Here is a 27,866-nt window from a genome sequence, read left to right as displayed (position 1 = left end):
CTGAAACAGAAGGTGTCCAACCCCTCAGCCAGTAAAGTGGCCATATGTGGCTGTGGGTGGCTGTGTAGCCATTCCCTGTAGCTATGGGGGGCTTCTTGAGACCTCATGTGCCATAAATAGGTATGTATGAAGACCATGACTGCCTGTGTATTCAAGAAACACCTGTGATTCCATGTGGTTTCCTGTGACCTCCTGTGACCCAGGTGGCAGGTTGTGACTACATGGAGCCTCCTGTGACCTTGGGTGGCCTCAGATTCAACCTTCCCAGAAGGGAAGATCTGAAGTCTGGGGTTCCCAAGATCTGATTTGGGCCCTAATCAGGCCTAGAAATTCGTTTGCCAGAGCCTACACGGACCACCTCTCTCTTCTCTGGCTTGCGAACTTGGCACCCATGGGCTCCTGGTGTCTATAAACTTGGGTCCTGGGAGGCGTCCGCGTCAGCGGGAACCGGCCCACAGGCAGCGTGCCTCCTAGAACAGGTGACTGCAACCCCTCTGCCACCCAAGCCTGCCCAGCAATCAAAGGCAGGGGCACGCGGAGAAAGGGTCGCGCAGCTGTGGGGTGAGCGCGGTTCACGCTCCGCCCCTCGTCTCCCGTGCGCCCCTCTTCTGCCCGTTTCCCCAGAACGCCTAGTCCTGACGTTGGGGGCGGGGGCGCAGAGGGCTGGTCTGCGCTGCGGCCGGCCCCTCCCCCTCCCGGGCCTCGGCGGTTCCGAAGAGGCTCTGAGCGCTGGGGGCGCCTGGGACTCGGCAGGTTGCAAGGCGGCCTGGGGGGCTCCGGTGCCGAGCGCGCGCCGCGCCCTCCCCCTCCCGCCAAGACTCCGCAGCGGCGCGGAGAGGGGGGGCGCTGCGGAGCCGGGGGGCGGGGGCTAAAAATACCCGGCGGCGGCGGCGGCGGCGGCAGCAAGGCGACTGCTGGGGCTGCGGGGCTGCGGGGCTGCGGCCGAGGAGGCCGTGCAGGGCCAGGCCGGGCCCCGCTGATCGACATGCTGACCTTCTTCCTCGTCTCCGGGGGCTCCCTCTGGCTATTCGCGGGTAAGTCCCCATTCTGTCCTCGTCCCAGACCCCCATCCCCCGCGCGCTGTAGGGTCTTGGCTCCGGGTGGAGGTGAGCTCCCAGTCTCGGCCTCTGAGCAGTCCCTTCAAGTCTCTCTCGCCACCCTGGCCTCCCAGGTCGTCTCCCCACCCCCAAATTCTGGCGGGCTCTGGGTCGGGGTTTGGGAAGCAGCTAGATGTTCGGAAATGAGGGACCTGGCTCTCAGGACATCACAACAGCCTCCCTCGGGTTCTCGCACCCTCTCCCCTTAAGGGAGCACCACCGGTGATCAAGACTAGGCCGAGCCCACTCGTACCGCAAGGGACACGTAGGGCATCCTTGCCCATCCCTAGTGTCCAGAAACAGAGGTTGTTGGTGCCTGACGTTTTGCCGCAAGTCAGCGACATAACCAGCACTGTCCTGGGGCTTCTGATCGTGGTCAGGGGTCTCCTCAAGACCCCTCACTGCCCACCCTTGAGCCAGAAATCTTAACTAGATTTCTGTAACGGAGGTGTTTACCTGATTCCTCAGCTCTACCCACTGCTTGTGTCCCCACTGCTCCTGGGCCTTTCCCCTCCCCCTCACAGGAGTGAGCTCCTCGCCCCTACATTCTCTTAGGAAGCAGTAAGGACCCCCTGTGAATCCCTGCCCAGCACTCCCCTCACCCCCCTACACACACCTGGGGTCTCACCACAGGCCCGTTCATCCACCAGTTCTGCTGCCTGCACCAGCCAGTCCCCTCTGAGAGCGTTGGGTTCCTCCAGGGTATAATACCACTAAAGGGTCTCCACATCGGACTGCCCATGTGCAGATTTAAGCCTGATAAGGTATGTGAAGTGTTTGAAACTTAAACTTGCCTTAAAAGGGACCTAGTCTAAAGTGAATACTCTGTGAATGTTAATTAACATTCAAACTGCAGCTTCAGAGGTCATAAGGTTCTTTTTGAGCCAAAGAAGGGGAATCCAACCATTTTGAAATCCTTACCTGAAACTTTACATGTACTATTTAATATTCATAGCAAATACAAGGAGTTTGGTGGCACTTTCCCTTTCTAACTGAGGCTCAGAGGTAATTGACTTGCCCAGTGTCACATGGATAATATCTGGCAGAGTGGGATTTGATGTGAGGCTTTAATTGATCAATCATTGCTAAGTGCATGGTGGTATAAGGCCTGAAACTTGGTTGGTGGGCCAGGTGATCACCGACCCCCCCCCCCCCATTGCCCTCAGTTGGGCCACGGGGACACTTCCCCTGAGCCGGGGAGTGAGTGAGGCCTCTCTAATCCCTTCAGCTCCCTAAGCTCCTTCTGTCTGTTGGTGTCTGAGGACAGGCCATGCAGGGCCACTCTGGGCCTGATGTGCTCATCTAGCAGGCAAGGTCGGAGCCGGAGCTGGACTCACGGGTCAGGGGCAGGAGTTACCAAAATAATGATGAGGATGATGATGGTGATAGCGACAGCCACCATTTACTGAGTGATGGTCTCCAAGCCTTTCCCTAGTGCCAGGACCCTTTGCTTTACCCTTAGTAGGCCCTCACCAAGCCATGGAACCTTGGTCTCCTGCAGCTGCAAGAAGATATCTGGAGACTACAGGGCCACATGTGTTGGGAGTAATCAGCAGCCTTTGAGAAAAAGCCCCTTACAGTGTTGGGTCCTTGTCTGAAATTGGGGTTCGGCAGACATTGACTCAAACTGATCTTCTGTCCTACATCATTGTGGAGTATTTCCCAAAGTGGTCACATGCCTCTCTGAATGACTGTACAGAGGCCCTGGAGTGGTCAGGGAAGGTGACTCTTGGTACAGGTGGCAGCTGCTTCTATAGAGGGCAAGCTCCTCAATGCAAAACAGGAAATTCCTCAAAGATGCCATATTTGGCACCAGAGTGAGTGACTAAGTAGTGATCACTGGATGGAGCATCCCACAATCATGTTAGGGTACTCCCAGATCATGTGTCCACCGTGCTTGGTACTTTGCCTAGTCCCCAGCTTTTCTGTGGGGAGAGAGGAAACTCCTAGGCTAAGACTGACAATACATTCGGCCTTGTGATCTCCAGGGTTCCTAGGAAGCTGTCAGATCCCTTTGGCTCAGCTAGAAAGAGGAGAGGACCCTCAAGCTGATGTCACTCTTTAGTAGAGGTATGTGCTTTTTGCCACCCATTCTGGCTCTAAGGAGACAAGGACTGCCTACAAGGGGCTGCAGGGAGGAGATAATGTGAAAAGGTAGGAGGAAGACACCTGGAGGAAGAACTTTCCATCTGGGGGAGGCAGCCTTGTGCTCTGAGCCCTAGGAGAGCAAGAGCTGCATCTTTCCTATTCCGCACTGGAGAGGCCAGTACTGAGTCCTGGGCCAGCCCAGGTCCCACCTGTGTGTTGAGTAGTAAACAAGGAAACAAATTAAATAGATCCAGCCTGAGTCAGATGCTATGCCTGGCCTGGGAAAACCTCGTTGCTTTCAGTGTCATGAGTTCTCAGGACTGTGGGAGCAATGGATTGCCATTTCTGCCTGGCCATCCGGCACCACTGGGCAAAGCAGAAAGAGGTACCCCACTTAGTGGATGAATTTCTGAAAGGGTGTCCCTTCCTCTAGGTTGATGCAGCACCATGTCAGAATAGACAAGGTCTGTTCTGCTCAACCATGTGCCTGACCATTGGTGACATCTTAATAGGCTTCTGTGGCATAGAGGGGTGTTTGTCAGAGGCAGGTAGAGAACATCAGGTCAGCAAAGATGTGCAAGAAGAATTATAGAGGAGTGGGTCTTCAGAGCCTTGTGCCTAGGGGGCCTAGATTGTGGGAGAAAGATGGAGTCTGGATAGCTGGAGATTCTGGAGGAAAGGAGGTTTCTTTAGCCTGTAGAGAAGCTCCCTGTTCAGGTGCACTGGCCAGGCTGTGCCAGCAGGGGGAGAATGGAGGCTGGTAGGGTGCAGAGAGGCTGTTGATGGTTTGGATGAGATTAGATGTGGCTCAGGTTGAGGCTGGGCTCCTGGAGGGGAAAGTAGGAAGCCTCAGCTGTGGCCTTGGGGAATGAGGGCTGGCTCTGGTGGCAGAGACTGGTGTGGCAGCCATCTGGCTGTAAGTGTCCAAGGAAGGTGCAGGCTTGCACAGCTTGGCTCAGTTCAACCCCATCAAATCTTCCCCCACTGATTCCAGGCTCCCAGTAGTATAGAGGACTGATAAGAGATCTGGGGCCATTATAGGGGGCCCAAGAAGGCACTTAGGACCTGTAAATATTGTGGGGCTCCAGGCAGAACAGCTGAGGGCATGCTCACAAAAGAAAATTTGGATTTACACATGATGCACTGCTCTGTAGGAGAATTCTCACCTCAGCACCTTATCCTCCCCAGCCTGTGGTAGGATACAAGAGTCATACCAGTGACAGCACACCAACACCAGAGGGCGGCAGAACTGGGCCTTTCAGCTCTGGCTGGTTTCCTCTCCCATGTGATTACAAGGGCCCTTAGATTGACCTTCAGAAGGCTGACTTTGGCTCAGCTTCAGGCCCAGATGGGACCCAGGACTATTCCATACATACATCAAGCAGAATAAGTGAGCATGAGGCTCTGGCTTGTTTGCAAAAAGAGGCAAAAGTTATAGGCATTTGTATAACACAAGCTGCACTTTGTAATTAGCCATGTGATTAGCGTGGCACATAGTAGGCACTCACATATTTATGGAATTTGGGAGGGGGTTGTTTTTGTGGGGGGAAGTGTTGCAAACGTGCTGATTTGACTGCTGTTTCCCTGAGCACCTACCATGTGTCAAGCCCTGTGTTCTACAATTCCCTAACCTTTCCTTTAATCTTCCCCACAACACTGTGGTGCTGTTATCCCCATTTAAAAAATGACGCAGTGAGACTCAGGGAGGTTCAGGGGTGAAGCAACTCCTAAGAGCTATGAGCCAGACCATACCCTCAGACTTCCAGTCCAGGGAGGAACCATCAGGCCTGAGCAGCCAGGGCATGAGCCCTCCAGCAGACTTGTCCGTGGGCACAAGTAAGGGAGTGGTCCTTGGAAGGGGGAGGGTTTGAAGAGAGGACAGACATAAAGTGCTGAGAGCAGGGGCTGGCACATAGGAAAGGGCCCTTTAAATGTTAATTCAAGCTAGGCCTTCCTTAAAGCAGGTGCAGGGTTCTGATGTGCAGAAAGGGAGTAGGGAAACAAGGCATTCCAGGCAGAAGGACTAGTCTGAGGAAAGACTGGTCATAGGAGTGACTGTGGCCAAACTCGGCTTGGCGAGTGAGGTCATCAGGGCTGGGTTCTGCAGGCCCTAGAATACCAAGCCAGGCATCCTGGGCTTTGTTCTGTACAGTGGCTGCTTCAAGGAAACATAGCCCAAACTGGACATGTGGGTGGCCAAGGTGACACTACCCCTGCACATCTACAAGCCATGGCTAGTGGCACCTCTCCCACTGAGCTGCAGTTTTGGGCCACCTATAGTATGATCTCCTAGAGGGCAGGGCCAGAGTTTCTTCTCTCTGTGCCCCAGTCTGGGGCCAGGCACAGTGTGAGCTGTTGTTTACTGCATAAATGAATAATATGAAGAATTCCATGAGAATAATTTATTTTAATAATGATGTGTTTTATAAGCCATTCTCTTACCACAAATCAATTAGCAAATAATAGATCTTGTGTGTGCTTTTACTAGGTGCCAACTGGGGATGATGCAAGTGTGATAGAAACAGTAGGGGAAAGCAGGCATGAACTCCTCGCAGACAGGACAGGTCAGCCTTCACGGGGGAACCGTTAGTGCTAAGAACCCAGAACAGAAGGTGGTGCTCCAAAAGTTTTTGCTAAAGGAAGGAGGGAAGGACCAAACCCATACCTGCAGGCGATTGATTTTCTGGAAGATATTCTTCTCTAAGGGTGAGGTATTTTGTTTCCTTAGAGTTCCAGTAGGGTGGGAGCTCTGACCAAGTAGAGCGGACAGGAGGACTTAATCAGGGTCCTCAGCTCACTTGATGGTCTGGTGTGATGGCCCCATTTCCTGCATTGGCATGGCCAGAATCGTCCTAGCCACCCATTGGGCTTCAGGAATGCTACTTTGGGCCCTTGGAGTGTCCTTCAGGATGCCCAGGCTGGTCTCCCACCAAGGCTTGGATGCTCTGGGAGCTCATGGTGGGTGTAGTCATTCCCAGACCTTGTTCCTTTTTGTGGCTTTTGATTCATGTGAGGCTTGGGGTCTGTGACAGGCAGAAATGGAAAGATGGGAAGTGGGTTGGGACAAATTCTGAACCAAACTGAGCTATCTGTTCTGAGACCTAACCTGTAATCTCAGAGCCTGAAGGATTTTTAGATCCCAAAAAGTCCCACCTGTACCTACCTACTTGCTCTTCCCAGGAACATCTTTCCTTTCCTGACAGCTAGTTCAGGTGTTTGGCTGGGGTTGTCTATGGAGAATAGTTGTGGGGGAGGGTGGGGTGCTGGCTTCTGATTTGCCATCTGCCCGTTCAGGCCTGCATTCTGAGATAGATGTCTTCTGGGGCTTTAGAGCAAGAAGCCAGGCCAGGATAGTACCAGTGAGGGAACAATCAGCATCTCTGTTTTCAGACCCAGGGACAAGCAAATCTGGAATGACACCTTTTGGGGCTAGGAACAGACCCAGTGATTGATGATTATTGGAGGAAAGAGAGAGGACAGGCAGGCCCAGGTCAAACGGGCAGCTCTGGGACCAAGCCCACTAACCAACACCAGGCATCCCACCCTACTCCCAGTGCACTACACCAGCCTGGCCCACCAGTACAGGAGGTGGATCCCAAGGGACCAACCAGGACTCAGCCCTGCTACAAGGCCCTTTGGTACCCTCCAGCATGTGGATTGCTGCTGGGGCTAACTATCTCCAGTCAGCGTCCTTCTGACCACTAATCCCTGGCCCAGCCTTGGCTATAGACCATTCTGGGCAGTGACTGCAGATTCTGTCGAATAGGCATAAGAGCCACTGGGAGGGACAGTGAGGTCAGTCAGAGACTGGGAAGCAGGATAAAATATGGGCCTGCCAGTAAGGTTGGACAGGGAAGTTGGCCACAGGCTGGATGGCGAGGCTCTAGAGGCCAATGAGATGAAGCCAGTTAACAACACGGAGAAGGGGGACTCACCGGGACCCATCCAGACCTTCAGTGAATCCTTAACTTTGGAAAGGGCAGTGCTTCTGGCCCCTTTGCTATGGCCCCTAGAGCTGAGGTTGCATGAAGCCACCTAAACCCCAGGACCCTGCTTAGTGTCTGCCAAGCTTCAGTGTTAACAGTGATAGTGCCTTCTAGCAGATGGGTTGGACATGGTTCTCTTGGAGATGCCCTCAACTCACCCTTACTCAGCCCCCCACCCTGCCTACAGTCTCTCCCCACAAGCATAGCTCATCTTGGAGTGATGGAGAGAAAGGGAGGGCAGGCCTTTTCCTGGCCAGTGGGCTGGTGAGAGGTGTGTGTACATATGTCCCTATCCCTTGCCACAGGTCAGACATCAGGGAAGGCTGAGACCCATGAAGCACCCTTTCCATCTGTACTGAAGTGTCCTTTCCCCTCCTGCTCCTCTCCTTCCTCTGACCTCCTGTTCCCCTCGGGGTAGCTCCCTGAACACTCACAGACATGCCTGGCCTCTTGGCTTCATGGGGGTACTGTTGGCCCCAACTTACAGACGTAAGACCTGAGGAGGGAACAGCAATGGATGTTCATCAGAGATGGGCATTTTCTTTGGGCTGAGAAGCTGACCAGGCCTGTTTCCATTGGCTTGCAGGGAATCAGCAGAGCAGCCACCAGACCTCCTGTTGGTTCTGAATCAGTTCCTCAAGTGTTTTTGTCCTAGATTTCCTCTCAGGCTAAACCACCATGTGTGTGTTTGAGGTCTCCCTGTGTCACTGTCTCCTGTTAATGGGAGTCTGAGTAGCATCCCTACTTCATAAGGTACTAGGTTTGTACTCTGGTTAATGGACAGCTCCTGGTGACCCCCAGGTGTCAGAAAAGCAGCTCTTCTGGCCTCTGGAAGTCTGAACAAAATTGATGTCTGATCTTGTCATGGGGCCTCTGTTGAGGATGGAGTCCAAGCCTTGGAGTGTCTCAGAAGCTTGTGATCTCGCACGCTGGGCTCTGGGTTACCGTAAACCCTACCCACAGTTTGAGGGCAGTGTGGCAGCAGTTCCTGGTGAGGCGGGCAGAGGATGCACGCGGCCTCCATTCTTAAAAGTCCTTTCTGGGCACTGCAAGTTCTTTTGTGTACCATTACATTTTTCTTCCCTTTTCTTTCTCCATGTTTAATCATCAACACTATGAAAATTACCAAAGTTCCCTCATATATAAAAGGCGGTGACCTTAGATCCAGCCATTTCTATTTTTGAAAGGGGGCAAAACGAACAGATCCTCAGAAGGAGCCAATCCTACTTCTTGGTGCCACCCACTTTGACCCAACACAGTGCTTTCTTTCCCTGGGGCCACAGAGGCCTCTGGCTCCATCTGGAAAGGTGGCGGGTTCAGTGAGAATCCAAGTGATGGTTGCTCTCGGTGGGTCAGTGTGAACAACGTCCAACAGCCTTCCTGGACCAGCCAGGGCCTCGTTTTCGCTTGGTCTGAAAGAGATTTTTGTTTTCTGGTGAGAACAGCCCCAGTCTGGCGCCCGGAGCCAGCCGCAGGAATACACACCCTTTCATGTGACAGGCCCAGAGTGGAAAGATACAGCACCAGGCCCTCCCCTGCACTCCTCAGGAGGCGGGCATTTGCATATTCCCCATTCATCCTGGCCTTGAAAAGGAGGCCTGAGTTCTCAATGCTCCTGCCCAGCTGAGGGCTGGGCCACTTGAGCCCTGATATTAACCCTGTGGACACCAGTGGCTCTCAGTGGCCAACAACAGGACCTTGCAGCCCTAGGGCAGTGAGAGACAGCTGCTGTGTGACCCTGACCTCCAGAGGGATGAATCAGGAAGTGGCAAGGTCCCACTGACAGGCATAGCCTTCCACTGAACTAAGTGAAACGTGGATTTGTTTCTTTTTGTGGCATTCCGAAGAGAAACTTTGTCATAATATGGGGGAGCCAGAAAATTAAGCTATTTATCAAATTTTCCAGAAAATTTACTTTTAACCAAAGGCAAAACTCTCTCTTCTCTGCTTATTGTCTGTTCTGTGAAAAAACAGTGACACTTAGAATGGTTGGAATGGAGTCTTGTTGGCTCCTGGCTACAGTAGCAGCCCCTTTAGCAGAGTTCTAGGGGTACAGCTTGCCTGGTGGGGGGCACTTATGCATCTTAAAACCCCAGGTTACTAGGAGCTGGTGGGTTCTCTTAGCTGATGGTTGTGACACTGAGGCATGAGGCTTATATACAAGCACCAAGTCTTTTTTCTTCTGCAGCTAAATGCTATCCTCCCAGCCTCAGCTTCCTGCCCCTTTCCTCAATGCAACCAGACTCCTGCCACTTTCCTAGGAGCCTCAAAATCTTACAGGCTGTTTCTGCAACTTACCAACCCACTTTTATCAGTCTATCCCCTTCTCAGAACACTCCTTTACATTTGCTCCCAATTCCCACCTTCCTCCCTATTCCTGACTAAGGATGTGCCTCAGGTCCTGTCTTTTGTGCATTCGTTCCTGAGCAGGGTCCCTGAGTGCTCCTGAGCGAACAAGCAGGTGAGCAAATCCCTCTCTTATCCCCCCACCTCAGTTCCCACAACCCTATCTTAGCAGAACCCCCGTTGGAGGAGGTCACATCCTGGGCCGCGGCCATCTGCAGTGAGCCCTAAGACCCTGGCCCTGCCAGGAGTGGCCTCTGGTCCCTTTCTGAGCTTGAACCTGTTGGGTTCACAGTATGTCCTCAGCGTGGGCCGGTGATGGAAATGGATCACTGCTCCTGAAGCCAGAACACTGGCAGTCCTAACACGGACTGTCTGGGAGGGGAAAGGATCATGTTGCAGCCACAGGATTTGGCTTCCTGTACGGTGGGGCCTGGCCAGGGGGTGTCCCTCTGCCTGTGCAGTGCTCATGATCCTCACCAGCATCCCCGAGTCCTGCCTGCTGTCCCAGGGCTTGGTGTGGAAGGAAGGGCAATGAGGCTGAGGCTCATCCACACCATCGGCCCTGGTTATCATACTCGGTAAATATTTCCATAGGGACTTCTGCCAGTTTTAGCCTCTGATGCCCCCTCTTTGCTCTGAAATTTTAGTTGTGCCCGATTCGTGGTAAGGACAACGTTTATCTCAGAGCTTGTGAAAGACACTGTGTTTCTGTTCGCTCCTCTGTCCTCAAGGTTATTTGTATTTTTAAGTTCCTGAAAGTGTTGTTTGAGCCTGGCTTCCTGGTGTTGTCGTCAGGAATGTGGGCCCATGTTCCCTGACCAGGGCTTAGGGTGAGTGGGATTCTTTAAAGGTGCCGGCATGGTGGGAGGAAGGTGGGGAGGTATCAGAGGGCAGTGAAGGCTGTTTCCCGCACTGAATGAATTGCTAAAGGGAGGCATGTTCACGGTGAGTCCGGGCTAGCAGGTACAGGTGGTGGCCCTGCTCAGCGGTCAGGCACAGCCAACTGTAGGTGGACTTTTCCACATCGAAAGGGCTTAAATTGAGCCTTCGGAGCTATAATCAGGCTCCCTGGGGAAGCTCGGCAGGTGAGTTGCTGTGTAACCCAGCAACCTGCATCCTAGCCTCTTGGGGGATGTGCAGTGTGTCTCCCCTGGCACTTCCCCGGTTGGGGAGGCCCTGGGCCCCATCTCTGCCCCAATCATCTGTGGTTCTGTGAGTCTAATTAAAACCCAAGAGGAAGATGGAGAGAAAGCCTCACATAGTAGAGATAGGCATGAATATCTGTGAGGACCGGGTAGATACGTGGGCCAAGGGTGGGCTGCTGTGTTTGCGTGTCTGCGTGTCAGGGCCGCGCAGGTTATGGTAAGATCTGTGCTTTTCTTAACCTAGTGATGGGGCCACAAACTTCCTGGGATGGAACTGCTGCTGTGACTGTGTCCCCAGCACCCTGTGTGGCTTTCCATCAGCCAGGACCTTGGTCATGGCCGCTGAATTTCCTGCTCTGAAAGCTGCCCTGAGAGGCATTTAAATGAAGATTTTGTCTTGTTTTAAAACATCTCTGAAGATGACTAGAGAAACGTAGGGATCCTGCTAAGAAGGATGAGGTAGGAGCTTTGTGAACAGAACTTGGGTCCTCAGGCATTTGTGTATGTATTTTAAAGCTTCTTCCAGGTGGATTGGAGGAGGATGGGACCTGCGGGCTGAGATAGGCACCTGCCAGATTCTAGGTGGGGGCTACTGAGGCGGGAAGAACTTCCCCTCAGGGCCTGCCCCACGTGGTGGGGAGGGCAATAGAGGCTCCATCAGCCGCAGGCAAAGTGTTGCAAGGTCTGTGAACTCTAGACTCACCAGGCAAGTTGTGCACACAGCCCCTTAAAAGGGAGCTCAGAGCACTGGACTGTGGCATGGGACTGTCCTGCTGCTGAGGAGGTAGGTCGGATTTGGGTAGACACTGGGTCCATCTTGGCAGACTCGGAATCACCTGTTCTGGGTAGGGCCTGGAGGGTGGTGAGCTGGCCACTGTGGCCTGGACTTGTCTTTTACTCTTCAGCAGGGGCCACCATGTTGCTACTGTGTGCCCAGCCACATGCTGGTCACCAAAATAGGAGTGAAGAATGGCCATACCTGACCCCTTCCCCCCAACCCCACGGAGACAAACCTTGCAGGAGTGAGGCCCTGGGAGTCTGTGGGACCTCTGGTCCCAGTCTGTCTGCCAGAGGTGCTGAGAGATGTCAGAGATCAGCTTTGGTTCCAACAGGCCTGGGTGTGGATTCTGGCTCCAGGATGGCTAGTCCCTGGCAAACCAGGAAACAGTGTCTCTAAGGGCAGTCATTAAGGAGGGGCTGGTGTGCTGGACTAGGGTCTTTCAGAAGAGACCTCCTGACCCTGATCCTTGGTCCAGAGTGTCCAGAGCATCTCTGAGCAGGTGTTATATCTGGGACTGTGACCAGTTTCCTTCCTCTCCCCAGGTAGACAGGTTGTGACCTTGTGGGGTCAGGGAGTGGAGACAGTCCCTGGGAGGGGCTGGCGGTGGAGTCTCCTGGGCTTCTAGATGCCTCTCTCAGCCGGACATCTGGCATCCCCACCCCACTCCCCACTACTTCCTACTACCTCTGCCAGTCACGTTGGCTGCAGGTCCCCAGCCCCTGGCTGAGGCTCTGGCCCCTAATCGGTGTCACGGATGGATGTGTAAAGAGGCTTTGTCCTTAAGCAACCCATTTGGCAAACTCCCATCCAGGACTGAAGACAGAGTGGAGGTGGGGGAGAAGCGGTGAACAGAGCTCTGGAAACCTGGCAGAGTGGGGGTTAAGGCGGGTTGCTTGGCTCTAAGCTGATCTGAGCCAGTGCTGCCCAATGTGCAGATGAAGGGGAGGGGGGGGGCAGCAGCTCCTCATAGAGCTGTTCTGTACCCAGGTCCTGCCAGACCTGCTCCCACGGCCGCCAGGGAGCCTCTGCCACCACTGCTAACGCCTCCACCACCACCCGGCTTCTCAGAGCAGGCGGCTGTTGCCATCCGCTGTCCCCAGGAGGGCACACTTGGGGCAGGGCCTTCGCCACTTTTGTGCCTTGCTCAAGATGTGGTAAGCTCTCTCCCTGAGCCCCACATACCCTTTATAAAGGGAGGCTGGTACTAGTGGGACCAGTTCAGCCGCCTCCCCAGTGCCAGGAGCCCTCTGGAAAGGTAGGGTATAAATGCATGTACTTTTGCAAGTTATCTTTGAGCCCTTCTGGCTGGCAAAGAGATGGAGTAACCGCGTTAGCTAACTACTGTCTACTGAGTGTTTCATTTACTGTGTGATTGGCACCACACTCTCTGTCTATCCATTGGCTTGTTTGAGCAGAGGCCCAGAGGGATAAAGTGACTTGTCCAAGGTCATACAGCTATCAAGAGTCTGAGTCAAGGTTCAGACCAGGTCAGTGCAGCACCAGAACTTACCTTTGGGCCCTCTCCCTAGATTGTTTTCTGGGGACCCTGGGCCCTGGGAGAGGTTGTGATTTTCTTTTTGAAGCCTTTCTTTGAGAGTTAAGGATGTTCTTTAATGATATGGTGGCTTGCCTTGTGCTTGCCCACCATCAGAGACCCAGAACCCCATTGCAAGAACTCCCAGCCCACTCCGGGTGGATGCAGAGGGAACCTGAATGATTTAAAGGGGAGGAAAGAATCTGAGAGTCATGAAGTCCCTCAGTACTGGCGTGATGAGTTTGGACTTTTGTCCTAAGGTGGTAGGGAGCCAGAGAAGGTTTTTGAGTAGTAGCATGACATGGTCCTATCTGTGTACCAGGAAGATAACCTTGGTATCAGTGTAAGCACTGGTTAAAAGCAGGGATGCCTATGAGGAGACTGGTGTGGGAATCTGAACTGCACTTAGTGGTAGCTGGACCAAGCCATGAGCTGTGGGGGTGAAGAGGAGCAGTCAGCTTTGAGAGGTGTTTAGGAGGTGGCCCTGACAGAGCCATCTAGGTAGCTTGTGAAGGTCTAGAGTGCTGCAGTTAGGAGGCTGGGTCTGCCGAGGGTTCTTGGATCTGAGCCAAGGTCCTCAGGGCCATCTCCAACAGGGACTGTGCCTTGGGGCTCTACCCCTGCCACCCTGCCACCTTGGTGCCAATATGCTTCCCACCAGGGTTTCTTTCCTCCTATTCTTCCCCTTCCTGGGCTTTGACAGCTATGCCACTCACCACCCACCTTCCATGTGCCCCAAATCAGTGGAGAACATGGTACAAGGAGGGGAGGGGTGGGGGGGGACTCTCAGTCCCCTAGCCTGTGCCACCACTTGGGGTCCTGAACTGTTCTGTGCCAGAGGACAAAGAGGTATAGGATATGTTGGGGGAGAGGAGACTACTTTGTGCCGAGGGCGCGGTCCTCCTGCCAGCTGAATATTTACAAACACTCACTTGGCAACAGTGCACTACTGATTCCGTTGGGTGCTGCCCAGCCCACCCCCATCCCACATCCTATGCTGCTGCCACCAGGAGAGCCTCCTGGGGTATGGGAAGAGGCAGTTCTTGTTGGGATCCCAGGGACCACCAAACCCCACCCTAGCTTAATGGAGAGAGAGTAAAGGTCAGAGGAGGCCAAGGCCCTTTGAAATAATGAAATGAGACCAGACCCCAGGCCTTGACTCTACCCTGCCCCCATGCGAAGGGTTTGGTGGCGTGGGTTGGCTCTCAGGCCCATGTCCTCAGAAGACCTGGATTTGCAGCTCTGCCCTGCAGTAGCTCCCAGGTCTGCAGGGAATCTAAGGGTATACGCAGGCAGCCCTGAATGTCTGAGAAGGTCAGCAAGCCTAGGAGCATGATATGTGCACCACTGATTCCCTTGGTTGCTACCCAGCGGGGAGGGGTGCAGGCCCAGCCTCAGGGCCAGAGTTGCTACATTCACTTCAGATGCTTCCTTAAGGGTGGGTACCTAAGTAGGAGCCTGAGGAGGAGTGGGTAGTCAAGCCCTTTCTCCACCACCCTCCATTGCCCCAGGCAAATGGGTTATCTAGAGAGAAGGTCCCAGCCAGGAGAAGACGGTCTGAGGGACCCACCCCTACTGTGTGCACAGTGAAGAAGAAGCGAAGGGGCCTGACTGCCTGATGCCGCTTCATAGGCTCTGGTGGCCTTGTGCTGCCTCCTTCCCCTGCAGCCTGGGCCTGGGCCTTTCTGAGCAGGTCTGGAGGTGGTTACCTGTGGGTTCAACCCCACTGCAAATGAGGGCACAGGTGTGGATATGATGGTCCAATGTTGACAGGGATGGGGTAGTGGTATGGGAGGCTGTGGTCTGGGCCCTGGATCCTGGCTTCCCTAGTTGCCCCCTCTGTATCTGTGGATGGCAAGTACCTTCTTCTGTGGAGTCTGTGTGTTCCCATCTTCGGCAAGGGCTTCCTGGACACCAGGAATTCAGCAAGTTTAGACAAGTTCTGTTCTTCCCTCTCCTGGGGCCTGTGATACTTTGGTGACTTCTGAGAACTTGCATATCTAGGAGGCCAGCCTCTTAGACTTGTGACATTGACCTTTGTACAAGATTTCTTGGGCTCAGACCTTATTTGCTGAGTGGAATATTCAGTTGGCTAAGTGCTCTCTGCTCTCTGTCAGCTCCAGCTTCTGTACGTTTGCTTCCCTCTGTTCAGGACATCCTTTCCTCTTCATCTTTCCATCTCAACATCAGTATGACTCCCTGCCAGAAGCCTGTCCTGACTCCCCATGCCTGTGCCGAGCACCTTCTCTGGCTCCCCATGCCTAATCACAGCCCAGACCACACTGCACAGCCCTGTCCGCTCCTTCATGAGTCGCCCAGGAGGAGGGCAGGCCCACATCTGGCTTGTCCCAGGGTCCAGCACTGATCTAGATGAGAGCGGTGACCATGTGAGGGTCTGCTGAGTGAATGGGGGTTGGGTGGGTGGATGGATGGATGGCCATTCTGGGCTGTGCTCCGTGGATATCAGCGAATGCTGCAGATACCCACGTTCTGCTGTAGCTCAGGGCCCATGAGCAATGGCCGAGGACTAGGGACTGTAGGGTTCTTTCTAAAATTTGGGGGGACAGTACAGCTGAGCTGTTAAGGCTTGTCAGAGGCTTCTCAGCCCATTGAACCAGTTCAGCCCATTAGAGGAAATGTCAATGAGCTCCGAGCCCACCCCAAGAGCTGATGAACACATCCGGATTTTCCACTATGTGTACTGAGTTATTTCTCTGATAGGCAGGGCTGTCACTTGGTCTCCCCATCTGCAGCTTAGGGAAATAAATGTCCCAAGGAAACTAGCTGGCTGCCTGCCCAGGGTCTTCCCCAGAGTGGTTTTCCTTGGTGAATTCACTGGGGTCCATAGCTGGGCCTCTTCTTTGCTGGTGCAGAACCATAATGTGATCGATATGCCAGGAGTGATTTGTTCCTGTGGGATGGCCTCAAAACTGATCTAGCTCAAGGAGGCTACCAGTAAAACTGGGTTTCCAGCTCAGGAACTCAGTGAGAATGATGAACTCAGTGAGGAATTTAGGGAGGGCTGGCTGGGGGCTCACTTTCTCTGCTCTCCAGGGGGTAGCTAGAACCTAGGGGTGGTTCATGAGTGTTCCCAGGATTCAGACACTCAGACAGCCTGTTGTGCCATCTATAGAGCATAAACTCTTGAGGGACCATATCCAGGGCCCAGCCACCTCTGCCCGGTGCTTGGGCCTGCCTCCTTGGTCTGACAACCATACCCCTTAACCATCTGTTTAGTCATGGCGTGCCTCTAACTATGCCAGGCACAGTATGAGTAAATGCCTCTGTGATACTGTCCCCATATTAAAGATGGGCAAGTGGAGGTCCAGAGAGGTGAGTTATATGCAACCTTGTGTCACTGATAAGTGGAGAAGAAGGGATTTGAATCAAGATTTACTTGCTTTCTCTGCAGTGACTTGCACATCACTGATCTCATCTCTGATGTGGTAATGTTACAATTTAGTACAAATATTATTTATTGGGATTTCAGCAGATTGCTCCTTTCTCCGGGGTCAAGCAATTGCTGTTTGGCTCATATCCTATGGCTGCAGAGTAGCTGCTCTTGGGTTTCTCACTGTTTTCCAAAAAGGAAAACCACAGTCTTGCTTCCAAAGGTCAAGGGCCAGTAAGGAGAGCGGTCATAAGTGGTGCATGGCAGCCTGGAGCTTACCCAGCCCTCATTAGGTTGGCAGACCTATAGGTATTATGTGGTGCTTGTAGCCTCAAATCCTACTGGGCAGTGACACTGAAGATGCCCTAGTGAAGATAAAAGCATCCAATGCCTGGTCCATCCTCACTGCCTCTCTCAGTCCTGGTTGAAATGAAGACCCTTAGCCCAACTGGCCATATGTCTGCCCTGCCATCATTGCTTCATTTAGTGGCCATGAGGAGAACGTGGCAGCTCCTGAGACCTGATCTCTTTGAACCAAATTTAGTTAATAGTATTTCTCACAGCAACACTTCCACTGTCCACCCCAGGGCATCCTCTCTATGCCCTCATCAGCCCACTGTCGCCACTTGGACTGTGGTGGGCAAGCATGGAGTCCTGACCACTTTATGTGACATCACAAGGAGTGCTGGTTACCCCTAGAAGTGCACACAGCACTTTGCTGAGCCCTTTCTCTCTGAGCCTTGGTTCCTTTCCCTTCCCATCAGTTCCCCTATGCCACTTCTGTGTCCTCTGGACATGAGCTGATTGGGTCCCAGGGGGACGGCCCAGGGCCCAGTTAATGGTGGGGCCAGCTGTGCCTCTTGGTGCTTGGTCAGTGGCCATGCAGAGTTGTAGTGCATAGTGGTCAGCAGTCTGGGGCCAGGGAGCAGTACCTGGATCCCACCCTGGCTGTTCTTGGTAACTTTGCTGTTCCTCACAAAGTTGGCCCCAGCATCACCTCTGGCCCTGGCAAGACTGTGGCTCCAACTTTTCTTCAAGAAGAGCCTATGGTATGATGAGGATGTAGACCTGGGGAAGCCCTGCTGTGTCACTCACTGGACCCTTGCCAGAGAGATGATTGCCCTCATGTTATGAGGGCCAGAGGCACCTGTAAGAGTGGGTCCATGGGCTCTGCTCCCTTCCTTTCTCTGTCTCCCTCAGGATCAGGGCCTGGTGCTGGGAACTTTGAGGTAGACTGGGAGGAACCTGTACTCCTTCACCGACTCATTCTGGTCACTGTGCTTTTCATACTCCAGGAGCAAAGAGAAGCACAATAATATGAACACAGAGGAGAGGCGGAGCACCCAAACCCTGGGGCTCAGGAGGCATTAATTCCAGAGCTTTCAGAGCATTCCCTGGCTCCTAGAAGATAGGGAAGCATCTGTCATCCATGGCCTAGGGCTTGAGCATATGGTTCTCAGGAAAACTGGGCCGGATGTCTGACTGTCAAGTGTGACCGCTAAGGGATCTGGCCTGTCACCTGGACAGGCCTGTCTAGGGATACACTGTGTTGCACAAGAAGACTGTACACCCCAACCAACCCAGGGCCTGCCCTACTGTATTTGGCCAGGGCCTGGCCAAGGTCATTTTGTCACTTGTGATCCAAGACAGATGGAAGGACAGAACCAGACTCCTCCCTAGCCTGCCATCAGCTCTCCTCTCTCACCTACCTCTTGTTTCCTACAGAGTTCATCCTCTCGCTTCTGGAGAAGATGCAGACACAAGAGATACTGAGGTTGCTGCGGCTGCCCGAGCTGGGCGACTTGGGCCAGTTTTTCCGCAGCCTCTCAGCCACCACCCTTGTGAGTATGGGTGCTCTGGCTGCCATCCTCGCCTACTGGTTCACTCACCGGCCAAAGGCCTTACAACCACCGTGCAACCTCCTGATGCAGTCAGAGGAAGTGGAGGTGAGCAATGTGGAAGTGGCTGGGCTGTGGAAAGGAGTGGGCAGAGGACAGGTATCTTGAAGGTAGAAGCCAAACTTATAGCCGATTTTACCTAAAATGGTGCAGAGAATCTTGGTTTCCCCAAGCAGTGAACCACTAAGCACCCCCGTAGCCTTGAGCAGCGTCTCCTGCTAGATGCTCCTCGCCTCTCCCAGGAATTGAACCCTGGGCAGAGCCCAATCATGGCCTTGCACCAGGCCTCTAGTTTGCCTGTCTCTTGGGTGGGAAGACTTGGCTCACTGGTGCCTCAGTAGAAAACCTAAGGTTCTCAAGGAGCTGCCAGATAAATTCCCTCCCAGAGTCTCTCTGTGCCCAGCCATGGTCTGGAGCTGGGACTCTGAACTGAGCCCACCCGTGCTCCTGTCCTTCCAGAGCACGTGGACTCACAGAGAAGGTCTCCAAGGGGAGGAAAGGTAGAGTGGCCCAGCCTGGACAAGGGTATTCCAGGCTAAATCTAGAAGGACTAGTGACATTTGTTTCTTTCTTAAGCTTGTGACATTTATTTTGCCTTTTTTTTTTAAGTTTATTCATTTATTTTGAAAGAGAGAGAGAGAGAGTGGGGAGGGGCAGAGAGAGGGGGAGAGAGAATCCAAGCAGGCTCTGCACTCTTAGCACAGAGCCCCACGCGGGGCTCGATCCTGTGAACTGGGAGTTCATGACGTGAGCCGAAATCACTAACCGGACACTTAACTGACTGAGGTACCCAGGGGCCCCTATTTTGCCTTTTTAAAAATTATCTTTTTCTTAAATTTTATTCATTTTGAATAGATAATATATTCACACTTCAAAAGGGAAAAAGGTCATAGACTGAAGAGCTTCCACCTTTTCTTCCCCAGGGAAACCTAGTAATGATCATCTGTGAGCGAATAGATATTTGCCCCTCTTTTTAAAAGCTATCATGCTGCATATACAGTTCAACATCCTGCCTTTTTTGCTCTTGATCTTGGCAACCATGAGCATAGCAGAGTTTTGCCCACTAGGAGAGGGTGCAGGTCTAGATAGGATGGGGATGTTCAGGGCACTTTTCCAGCAGAAGGCATGATGTGTGCAAAGATGTGAGTATGTGATCTTGTACCTGGTGGCTTTGGGAAATGGAGATTCATATGGGGTGGCTGGACAGCAGAGAAGGGCTACCAACAGGCTAGCAGAGTAATTACCAGTATGGCGTTTGGTATACAGGAGCCCTGAAGGGCTGGCTATACCTCTTACTAGCTGTATGGTTCTTGGCAGTTTCTTAACTCTCTGAGCCTCAATGTCCTCAACTGTCAGGTGAGTAATAAAAGGAGTATCTGCTTCCTGAGTTGTGGTAAGGATTTGGTAAGGTGACACAGAGAAAGCACCAGACTATTTGGTAATTTTAATTATAACTTACTTTGAGAGGCCAGCAAGGACAAAGGCCCATGGGCCAGGATCCTGGAGGGAGCAGCATAGATTCATTTTTTGTTTTTAGTAGTAAGCAGACACAGGGTGAATTCGTGCCGTAGAAGGGTCATGTGGCATGGGCAGGAGTGTTCCTGGACAGGCACCTTTAGCCAGTATTCAAACTAATTCACGCTATTATGTGAATGATGGATGGCACCCAAATTTTTCTTAACCTAGGGGTACAGCAGCAACACATGATGGGATGAAGGCCACCTTTCCAGGCTGATCCTGATGCCAGAGGGTAGCCTGACTCTAGCCAACACTCACCATTCCATTGTATGAATGAACCATAGGTATATTTGAACAGTCACTGAAATTATGGACATTTTGTGTGTGCTCACTCAGTGTTTAGGTGCTGTGTGCATGTATGGGAGACCAGTGTACTGGGCCTGTGTATGTGAGCCAACTGTGTTTGAGTGTAGCTGCATATAGGTCAAGCGTATACCAGCCATATGTGTGTGAGTGTGTGTAGAGGTTGTGTGTGTACATGGTGTGTGTAGGCCATGTGTGTGAGTGCACACAGAGCATGTCCCAGTCCCAACTGTGTGGCCCTGGTGTGCATCCACGCCGTGTACAGCCTGCTGCATACCGGTGCTCTCCCCTGATGCCTATACCTGCCTCAGCCAGCTTCCCTGGCCTGTGCTTGGCTTGTAGGACAGTGGCGGGGCCCGGCGATCTGTGATTGGAGATGGCCCTCAGCTGCTCACCCACTATTATGATGATGCCAGGACCATGTACGAGGTGTTCCGCCGTGGGCTTAGCATCTCAGGTGAGAGGGGCTGTGAGGGTCTGGAGGAGCCCTGCCAAGGGTTGAGCAGGTGCAAAGGTGTGAGCCAACAAGCAGGGAACCAGAAGCGTGGCAGGTGAGTGGTTGCCAGGTTCAGAGGAGAAAAGCAACTCCTGGCACTCCTCCCACTCAGGGAAGTAACTGCATTATTCGGCCAAAGGGCTGACCTCAGCTTTGTTCTAGCCCTTAGCACTGCCTGACCTTAAACCATCTCTTAGCTCATAGTTAAAAAAAAAATTTTTTTTATGTTTATTTATTTTTGAGAAAGTGAGAGAGAGAGAAAATGTGGGCCAGGGAGGGGCAAAGAGAGGGAGATACAGATTCTGAAGTAGGCTCCAGGCTCCAAGCTATCAGCACAGAGCCCGACGCAGGACTCAAACCCATGAACCCCAAGATCATGACCTGAGCTGAAGTCAGACGCTTAACCAACTGAGCCACCTAGGCACTCCTTAGCCCTTATTTTATATCTCCCATGGGCAGCCCCTGCTAAGCCTCAAACTGCCAGGCCTCTGGCTGGCATGGTTCAGAGCCTGAGCCTCTGGGATGTCTGGGTGATCCAGGGTATGGGTCAAAAGGAAGTGGTCACAGAGAGGCAACTCTCCATCTCTGCCTCATAGTCCCCACATCTTTGTGTCCCCTTGAGGCTACATCACACAGGTCATGGTGGGAACTGGCACTGTGTTAGTCCTTATTCCAGGGCCTCCCTGATCCTTGAGGACATGTCATGCTTGTGTGCTTTAGGCCTCCTTCAGCCTCAGCAGGTTAGACAGGCAGCTGGGGGCAGTTCACTTGACCCATGGACCACCCCACAGGATGGGATGTCCATTCACCTATCTGATGAGCAGATGCAGGTGACACCCACCCTACCATCCTCCCTGGCACAAGGCCTGCTTATCTCTCTGCAGGGAATGGACCCTGTCTTGGCTTCAGGAAGCCCAAGCAACCTTATCAGTGGCTGTCCTACCAGGAGGTGAGTGATAGAGGACAGGCCCCACCCTGTGGACCCATGTAGACCTGGCATTGTGGGGCTTGTGGGTACCCTGCAGGGTCTTAGAGGGTCATTGTTTCCTTGCATGGCCTGTTTGCCAGACTCCCAGCAGCAACTTCAGAGGACTTCCAGCCAACCTGGGTAGGGTCTTAGGGAGGTCTCAGACCTGTAGGAATCCTTACCTGGGAATCTCCCTCCCCTGCTAAAAGTCCTTGCTTTCCATCACTTCCCCATGTCCATGTGCAGGTGGCCGACAGGGCTGAATATCTAGGGTCCGGACTTCTGCAACACAATTGTAAAGCATGTACAGATCAGTTTGTTGGTGTTTTTGCACAAAATCGACCAGAGGTAAGCATCTGCCTTGATTGGTTTTAGAGGTTTCAGTAGAGTAGGGGGTTGGGTACCATACAACAGCCCTGGTCAAACTGCGTGTAGGGCCTAGGACAAGAGAAAACATGGATGTACTTGTTCCATGCCACCACTGACTCCTTTGACTTTGCCCCTAATCAGGAGTGGACATCTCAGCCAAGCTCCATCTACACCCCACCCAGCCCCACAAACAGGTGTTTCCTGAGCCATGGGGGAAGAAAGACCCAGGGAAGAAGGCCACAAGGCCTAGAAATAGGCTTTGGGCTATTTGGAGGCCCCAAATTCCCTGGGGCATGCGTGTTCTAGAAAGCTGTGGGGAAGCAGGTGCAACCAGTTAACCTCATGGATTCCTTGCAACGTGGAGAGGGCCAGAACAGAACCTTCTCAGGAAGACCCAGAACAAGTACCCTGGTTGCCTGGGCATAAGAGCAGTACAGCCCTCCTATCTGCTCTGTGCTCCCCCAACCCCGCACCTGTGTGTCTCCACAGTGGATCATCGCAGAGCTTGCCTGCTACACGTATTCTATGGTGGTGATCCCACTATATGACACCCTGGGCCCTGGTGCTATCCGCTACATTATCAACACAGGTGAGTCACCACTGCCTCCTCTTGCCACTGGCAGCCAGCCCCTGGACCCCAGCCTCTTAGCTTACGCTAATTGTCTGATACTAGTAAGCACTTTGCTTCCATTCTTAAAGAACATTTTCCAATCTGGCCGTTGAGTTGGCTTTCCCCAGTTGGACTTCACCTGAAGGCACCTTCCACAGGGCCTGGCTACCGTGAAGGAGCCTCTGCAGCAGCCTCCACACAGGCTTCCGACTCTCTGAGGCTTACTTTTCAGCTCAGGGCAGATGCGGGGGAAGCGGGGTGGTGGTGGCAAATAACCTCAAGCAGACCTGAGATTATGGATCCTGAGCCTGGAGCAAAGGAATGCTTGGAATCTGCTCCAGGACATTCCTTGGCTTCTTGCCCTTGTTTCTCCTAAGCTCCACGCACTTTCCTCTGTGTACAACACATAGCCTACATGGCCTGTCTTCTGCATTTATATTTACACACAAGCTTTGGCACACACAGCCCATGGCTCTGCTGCCTAGCACATGCTACCCACAGTCACAGCCTGTGCTCACACAGCCTGACTTTTCCTAATGGTCCCTTCAGCTGACATCAGCACCGTGGTCGTGGATAAACCTCAGAAGGCTGTGCTTCTGCTAGAACATGTGGAGAGGAAGGAGACTCCAGGGCTGAAGCTCATCATTGTCATGGAACCATTCGAGGAAGCTCTGAAAGACCGAGGGCAGGAGTGTGGGGTGGTCATTAAGTCCATGCAGGCCGTGGAGGTGAGTGTCTGCTTCTGGGCTGTTTACTGGGCCATAGCTGGTTGGCTGCTGAGCCAGGACTGCTGGTTATCTGCCCCTCTCATGCCCCAGGGTGGACGTCTTGGGCCATCAGGGTGTGTCAGGGCTGAGATAGGGCAGGCTTTTACAAGGGCTGGTGGCAGGTGGTGAGGTTGGTGCCTATAGGCATCCTCTAGGTGACAGACTCAGTTGGCTGGCACATTGAATAACACAGGCACCAATAGGTATATGGTAGTGCCAGCCTGCCCCAGAGTTACTTACATAGCCTCTGGAGCCTCCATGTTTTCAGCTAGCCATCAGCCTGTGTGAGCCTCAATACTACAGACATGAGGTCCAGGAGTCTTTGAGAGGTTCCTTCAGTGTGTCCCAAACTCCCAGAAGCCAGCAGAACCAGTTTTTCTGTGCATGACCTCCCCAGAGGCATCAGGCTGGTGGCAGCTTGTGGCCTGCTAGAGTGACACAGGACATCCTGGTCCCCAGGGCCTCACACCCGCCTCAGTAGCAGCTCACCCCCACCATCCCTTTCTGGATGTAGACCCCTGAGCGATCCAGGTGTTCTCCTACCTGCCTGTCTGTCACCAACTATACTTGTAATACCTGGGCAGTTGTACCCGTCCATGGTTTGGGGGCCACATTTATGCTGACAACCCCCCATCTGCCCCTCTAGCCTTGACCATTTATCTGGAAGTGTAGGCCACCTAGCCATTCTGTCCTGGCATGTGTCCCGATGGGCACCTCAAGCTGTCTCCCCCGTTGTACACGTGCACAGTGTCTAATCTCTCCCTGGGCCTCAGGCCCCTGTCTGTAATGTGTGGGGTGGCCTAGGCCTGGACGTGCATATAAGAAGAGGCCACTCAGGTGGTTTCTCCACATAGGAAGGAGGTGGTTTCTCCACCATGCCAAGCTTATTTTGATTTTTTGTTTATTCACTTGTTTTGATCAATCAGAACTTTTGAGCATTTTAAAAATCATGCTTTTCTCTTCCAGGAGTGTGGCCAACGGAATCATCATGTCCCTGTGGTAAGCTCATCTGCCAGCAGGTCTTTATTGATGGTGTGCGGGGCTTATCCTCACAGACCACGCTCACTATGCACGGGGCCTTGCTAGGGGGTCAGAGAAGCACCCCTGTGTTAATAAGCCATTGCTGTGAGCAGCTTTGGAAATACCCACTCAGGGAACCAGGACTTGTGTAGGTGAGGGTGTAGAGAGGGACCTGGAACAGGAGTCAGACGTTTAAGATGGAGAAAAAAGGGCAGCCATTCCTCACTACCCTTGGTTCTCCAGAGGCCTTTTCTTTGGGAAGGCTTATTTTTTCCCCTTGTAGGTAGTGAACTCTACAAGGATGGGGTGAACAGGAGAAGCAACAGAATTAGAAGTGAACCCCGGGGCCAAGTGCCCTTGTAACATCTGCTGTCCTTGTTCATCTTTGTGAATTTTTCTTTTTAAAATTTTTTAACGTTTATTCATTTTTGAGAGACAGGGCACAAGCGGGACAGGGGCAGAGAGAGAGGGAGCCACAGAATCCAAAGCAGGCTCCAGGCTCTGAGCTGTCAGCACAGAGCCCAACACGGGGCTCAAACCCACGGACCATAAGATCATGATGTGAGCCGAAGTTGGACCTGACTGAGCCACCCAGGCACCCCATGAACTTTTCTGTGTGTTACCCCCGAGTGATACTTCCTGGGGTCAAGTCACCAGTGATGGTCGCTGTTCCTGGGAGAGCCATGTGGGAGTTTTAAGCTTGCTTACGAGGCCTCTTGCCTCCAGTCTTCCCTCCAGCTCAGACTTTCCCATTCTTCTTACCTGCCTCTGAGCTTTCTCATATGCAGATCAGCCCTTCATGGGCAGCCCTGGTGTATGCCCACCTCCCTCATACCATACCCCAGCCTCGGAGCACCATTCTCCAACCTCTTGGCACACCCTTGCCTCCATGCCTCCACCAGTAACCAGGCTAGTTCCTCTTCCAGAGCCCATCTTCCCTTTGTCTGGAGAGATCTTGCTTGTCCCTCAGTCCCAACTCATGTCATCTCTTCTGCATACAAGCGGATGTGATAGGCTCCTCCTGGTGACCCCAGGACTCTGTGCCCTGGGCCAGGGCCAGGGTCTGATACAGAGCAGTCTTGGTGACACAGTGGGAATCTCAGTTCCTGGGCCACACATTCTGTTCCCAGGCCTAACCCCAAACATTTGGGAGAAAGTGGGAAGGCAGGATGGAACTTCTCCACCGAGAAGGTGAGGTCTTTGTTAGAGGCCTAGATGTGACCACTGTAGTCCAATCCCATCTCAGATTCAAGCTGGGGAGGCAGCAGGACCAGGTGAAAAATTAGTGTGACAGATGGATGTCCAAGCCCTCATCAAGTTTCCTCAGCCTCTTTCCTGAGGACCTGCCAGCCCACCTTTCTGATGGCTGCAGGCAGGGGCAGGCACACGACTCTATACCCACTCATGGCGGGTGGGGGTGCACAGAGAGGCTGGCTGGTTGAGAATTCCAGGGGTCTCGGGCCCTGGCTGGCCACTCTGGGTCCTCTTAACATACACTTCTTCTCAACTCTGCAGCCCCCGAAGCCCAGTGACCTCTCCATTGTGTGTTTCACAAGCGGCACAACAGGTGAGCTGAGGCACCCAGATCACCAGCCGGGGCCACCTGCAACCTTCTCTGGCAGCCTTGGTGGTGTGACTGCAGGGGTCTCTGGTGCCCCCCTGACCTCTGAGGCATGGGCTGAGCCTTGTCTCATGCCTGATTCCAGTCCATGGGCTCCCAGTGCCCAGCAGGAGGCAGCATGGGTGGTGGGACATGGATAGTGTGGACTGCGAGGTCCAGGGTGGGGGCTGGCCATTTCCTGGAGCTGGGGCCAGAGGAGGGCTGGGTAGCTGAGTCACATCATCCCTTGCTGAGAAGCAGCTCTCACCACTCTCCTTCCTGCCCTGACTTGGCCTTTGTGTCAGGGATCACAGATAGAGTGTGGGGTTTGGTGTCTGAAAGTCTTGATTTGGGTTCCACTTCTACCACTTGCTGGTGGCTAGGAGCCAGTCACCTAGGCTTGCTGCCACCTCCTCTCCAGCCTCTCCCTGTGATAGGGTGGTTGAAAGTGCCAGAGAGGGAATGGTGTGGAAAAAGGCAGTGCAGAAACTCTGAAGGATGGGGCTGGTATGCTGTGGGCGTGGATGTCGGATGAGGACAAGCAGAAATGATTCACCCCATGTCTGGTGCTGACAGAGGGGTGCATAGGGCAGCATCAGCAGGGATAGCCAAGGAAGGCTGCCTGGAGGAGGCAGGGTGCACAGGAGGGGTGTGGCCACAGGCACAGCACTTCACAGTCTGCAGTGCCTTTTCCCCCCAGTCACTGAGCTGCTGGGGCCTCAGCACGGCCTGTGAGGCAAGCAGGCATGGATGCTATATGAGTGGATGCCACCAGCAAGTGGAAGCAGGGGACTTGTGCCCTTTTTCCAGAACCCCCAGCCCAGTGCTCTTCCTCTGCTGCTACTCCATCTCATCTATTGACTTGGGAAGTCACTTGTCCTAGCCTTGAATGGGCAAGAAGTTTCCAGCCTTCTTCTTCTGGCTGGAGGGCTGGCCTGCCTTGATAATAACGCTTGATGGGGTGGGCAGTGAAAGTGGAACTTCTCACAGTCTCTGCAGATGCAGCCTCTAAGGCATTTGGCAGGTCCTCCCCAGGCCCATAAGCAGACCCGCCATGAGGATGGATCATGATAAACAAGGCTTTGTTAGATCTAGATGGATTTTTGCCATTAACTCAGTGGGTTTGAGGATTTCCACCCCACGGCTAATTTTTATCAGAAAAGAAATAGCATAGTCCTTGCTCTCCAGTAGCTGACATCTAGAGTCAACGCAGAATTCAAAAACGCCCTTCAGGTTTACGTGGGTGTTTGTTTGTTTGTTTTTTGTTTTTTGTTTTTTTGTCATGAGTTTCATACGTAAAATTTTGGTGATATGTCTGTCCAGCCTGGGTTGGGAAACAGGTTACTATTGTGGCCTTTATGTATTTATTTTTTAAATTTATTTTGAGAGAGAGAGCAAGCAGGGTAGGGGCAGAGAGAGAGAGGGAGAGAGAGAATCCCAAGCAAGTTCCATACTGTCTCACAGAGCCCAACACAGGAGAAAGAACTCAAAAACCATGAGATCATGACCTGAGCCAAAATCAAGAGTCAGACATTTAACCAACTGAGCCACACAGGCGCCCTACTACCGTGGCTTTTACCTTTAGACCCTTGATGTTCAAGAGTGCCCCTAGGCTTTTAATGAGTCACTTGGTCATATTGGCCTCCATATCTGGAGAAGAACTTCATGGAGCAGAAATGTGCTATCACCTAGGTGTAGAGGGCAGGCCTCATGTCCCATGCTTTTCCAAACCATGAAATCACAATTGGAAGCTAAGCCATCCTGCCCAAGCTCTGTGTGGTGGAAGATGGTCATATGGAGCCAGGAAAACAGGTTGTGATTTAGTGCCCAAGCCTCCCTCGATAGAAGCGCTGCTGGTGCGAGGGCAGAGCTGGGGGATTGAGCAGACCTCTTATCACCCTGCCCGGCTGTACTTGGATTTCCTTGGCATTAGCATGAGCCTGTGCTGTG

At 52.9% G+C, this 27,866-nt stretch overlaps 1 protein-coding gene across 6 annotated transcripts in view; it reads left to right on the top strand.

Annotated features, from left to right (window-relative positions):
• Positions 1-900: 900 nt before the first annotated feature.
• The window catches only part of ACSL6 (acyl-CoA synthetase long chain family member 6), a 60,972-nt gene continuing 34,006 nt past the window's right edge, over positions 901-27,866 (top strand). For 3 of the 6 annotated variants that reach the window (XM_047878864.1, XM_047878870.1, XM_047878855.1), the window contains exons 1-9: positions 901-1,034; positions 18,094-18,314; positions 20,430-20,544; positions 21,468-21,532; positions 21,797-21,898; positions 22,409-22,508; positions 23,079-23,257; positions 24,263-24,295; positions 25,832-25,883. In XM_047878864.1, the coding sequence (XP_047734820.1) occupies positions 986-1,034; positions 18,094-18,314; positions 20,430-20,544; positions 21,468-21,532; positions 21,797-21,898; positions 22,409-22,508; positions 23,079-23,257; positions 24,263-24,295; positions 25,832-25,883 (916 nt within the window). In that variant the 5' untranslated portion in view covers positions 901-985. Of the gene's footprint in view, positions 1,035-1,747; positions 1,862-3,085; positions 3,168-10,269; positions 10,348-18,093; positions 18,315-20,429; positions 20,545-21,467; positions 21,533-21,796; positions 21,899-22,408; positions 22,509-23,078; positions 23,258-24,262; positions 24,296-25,831; positions 25,884-27,866 lie in introns of those variants that run through there. The other 3 variants (XM_047878878.1, XM_047878898.1, XM_047878886.1) reach the window with 3 other exon arrangements.

Source organism: Prionailurus viverrinus, chromosome A1, assembly GCF_022837055.1.
Source record: "Prionailurus viverrinus isolate Anna chromosome A1, UM_Priviv_1.0, whole genome shotgun sequence".
NCBI lineage: Eukaryota > Metazoa > Chordata > Mammalia > Carnivora > Felidae > Prionailurus > Prionailurus viverrinus.
Note: the sequence above shows the minus strand (reverse complement) of the source record. Positions and strands in the feature narration are given on the sequence as shown.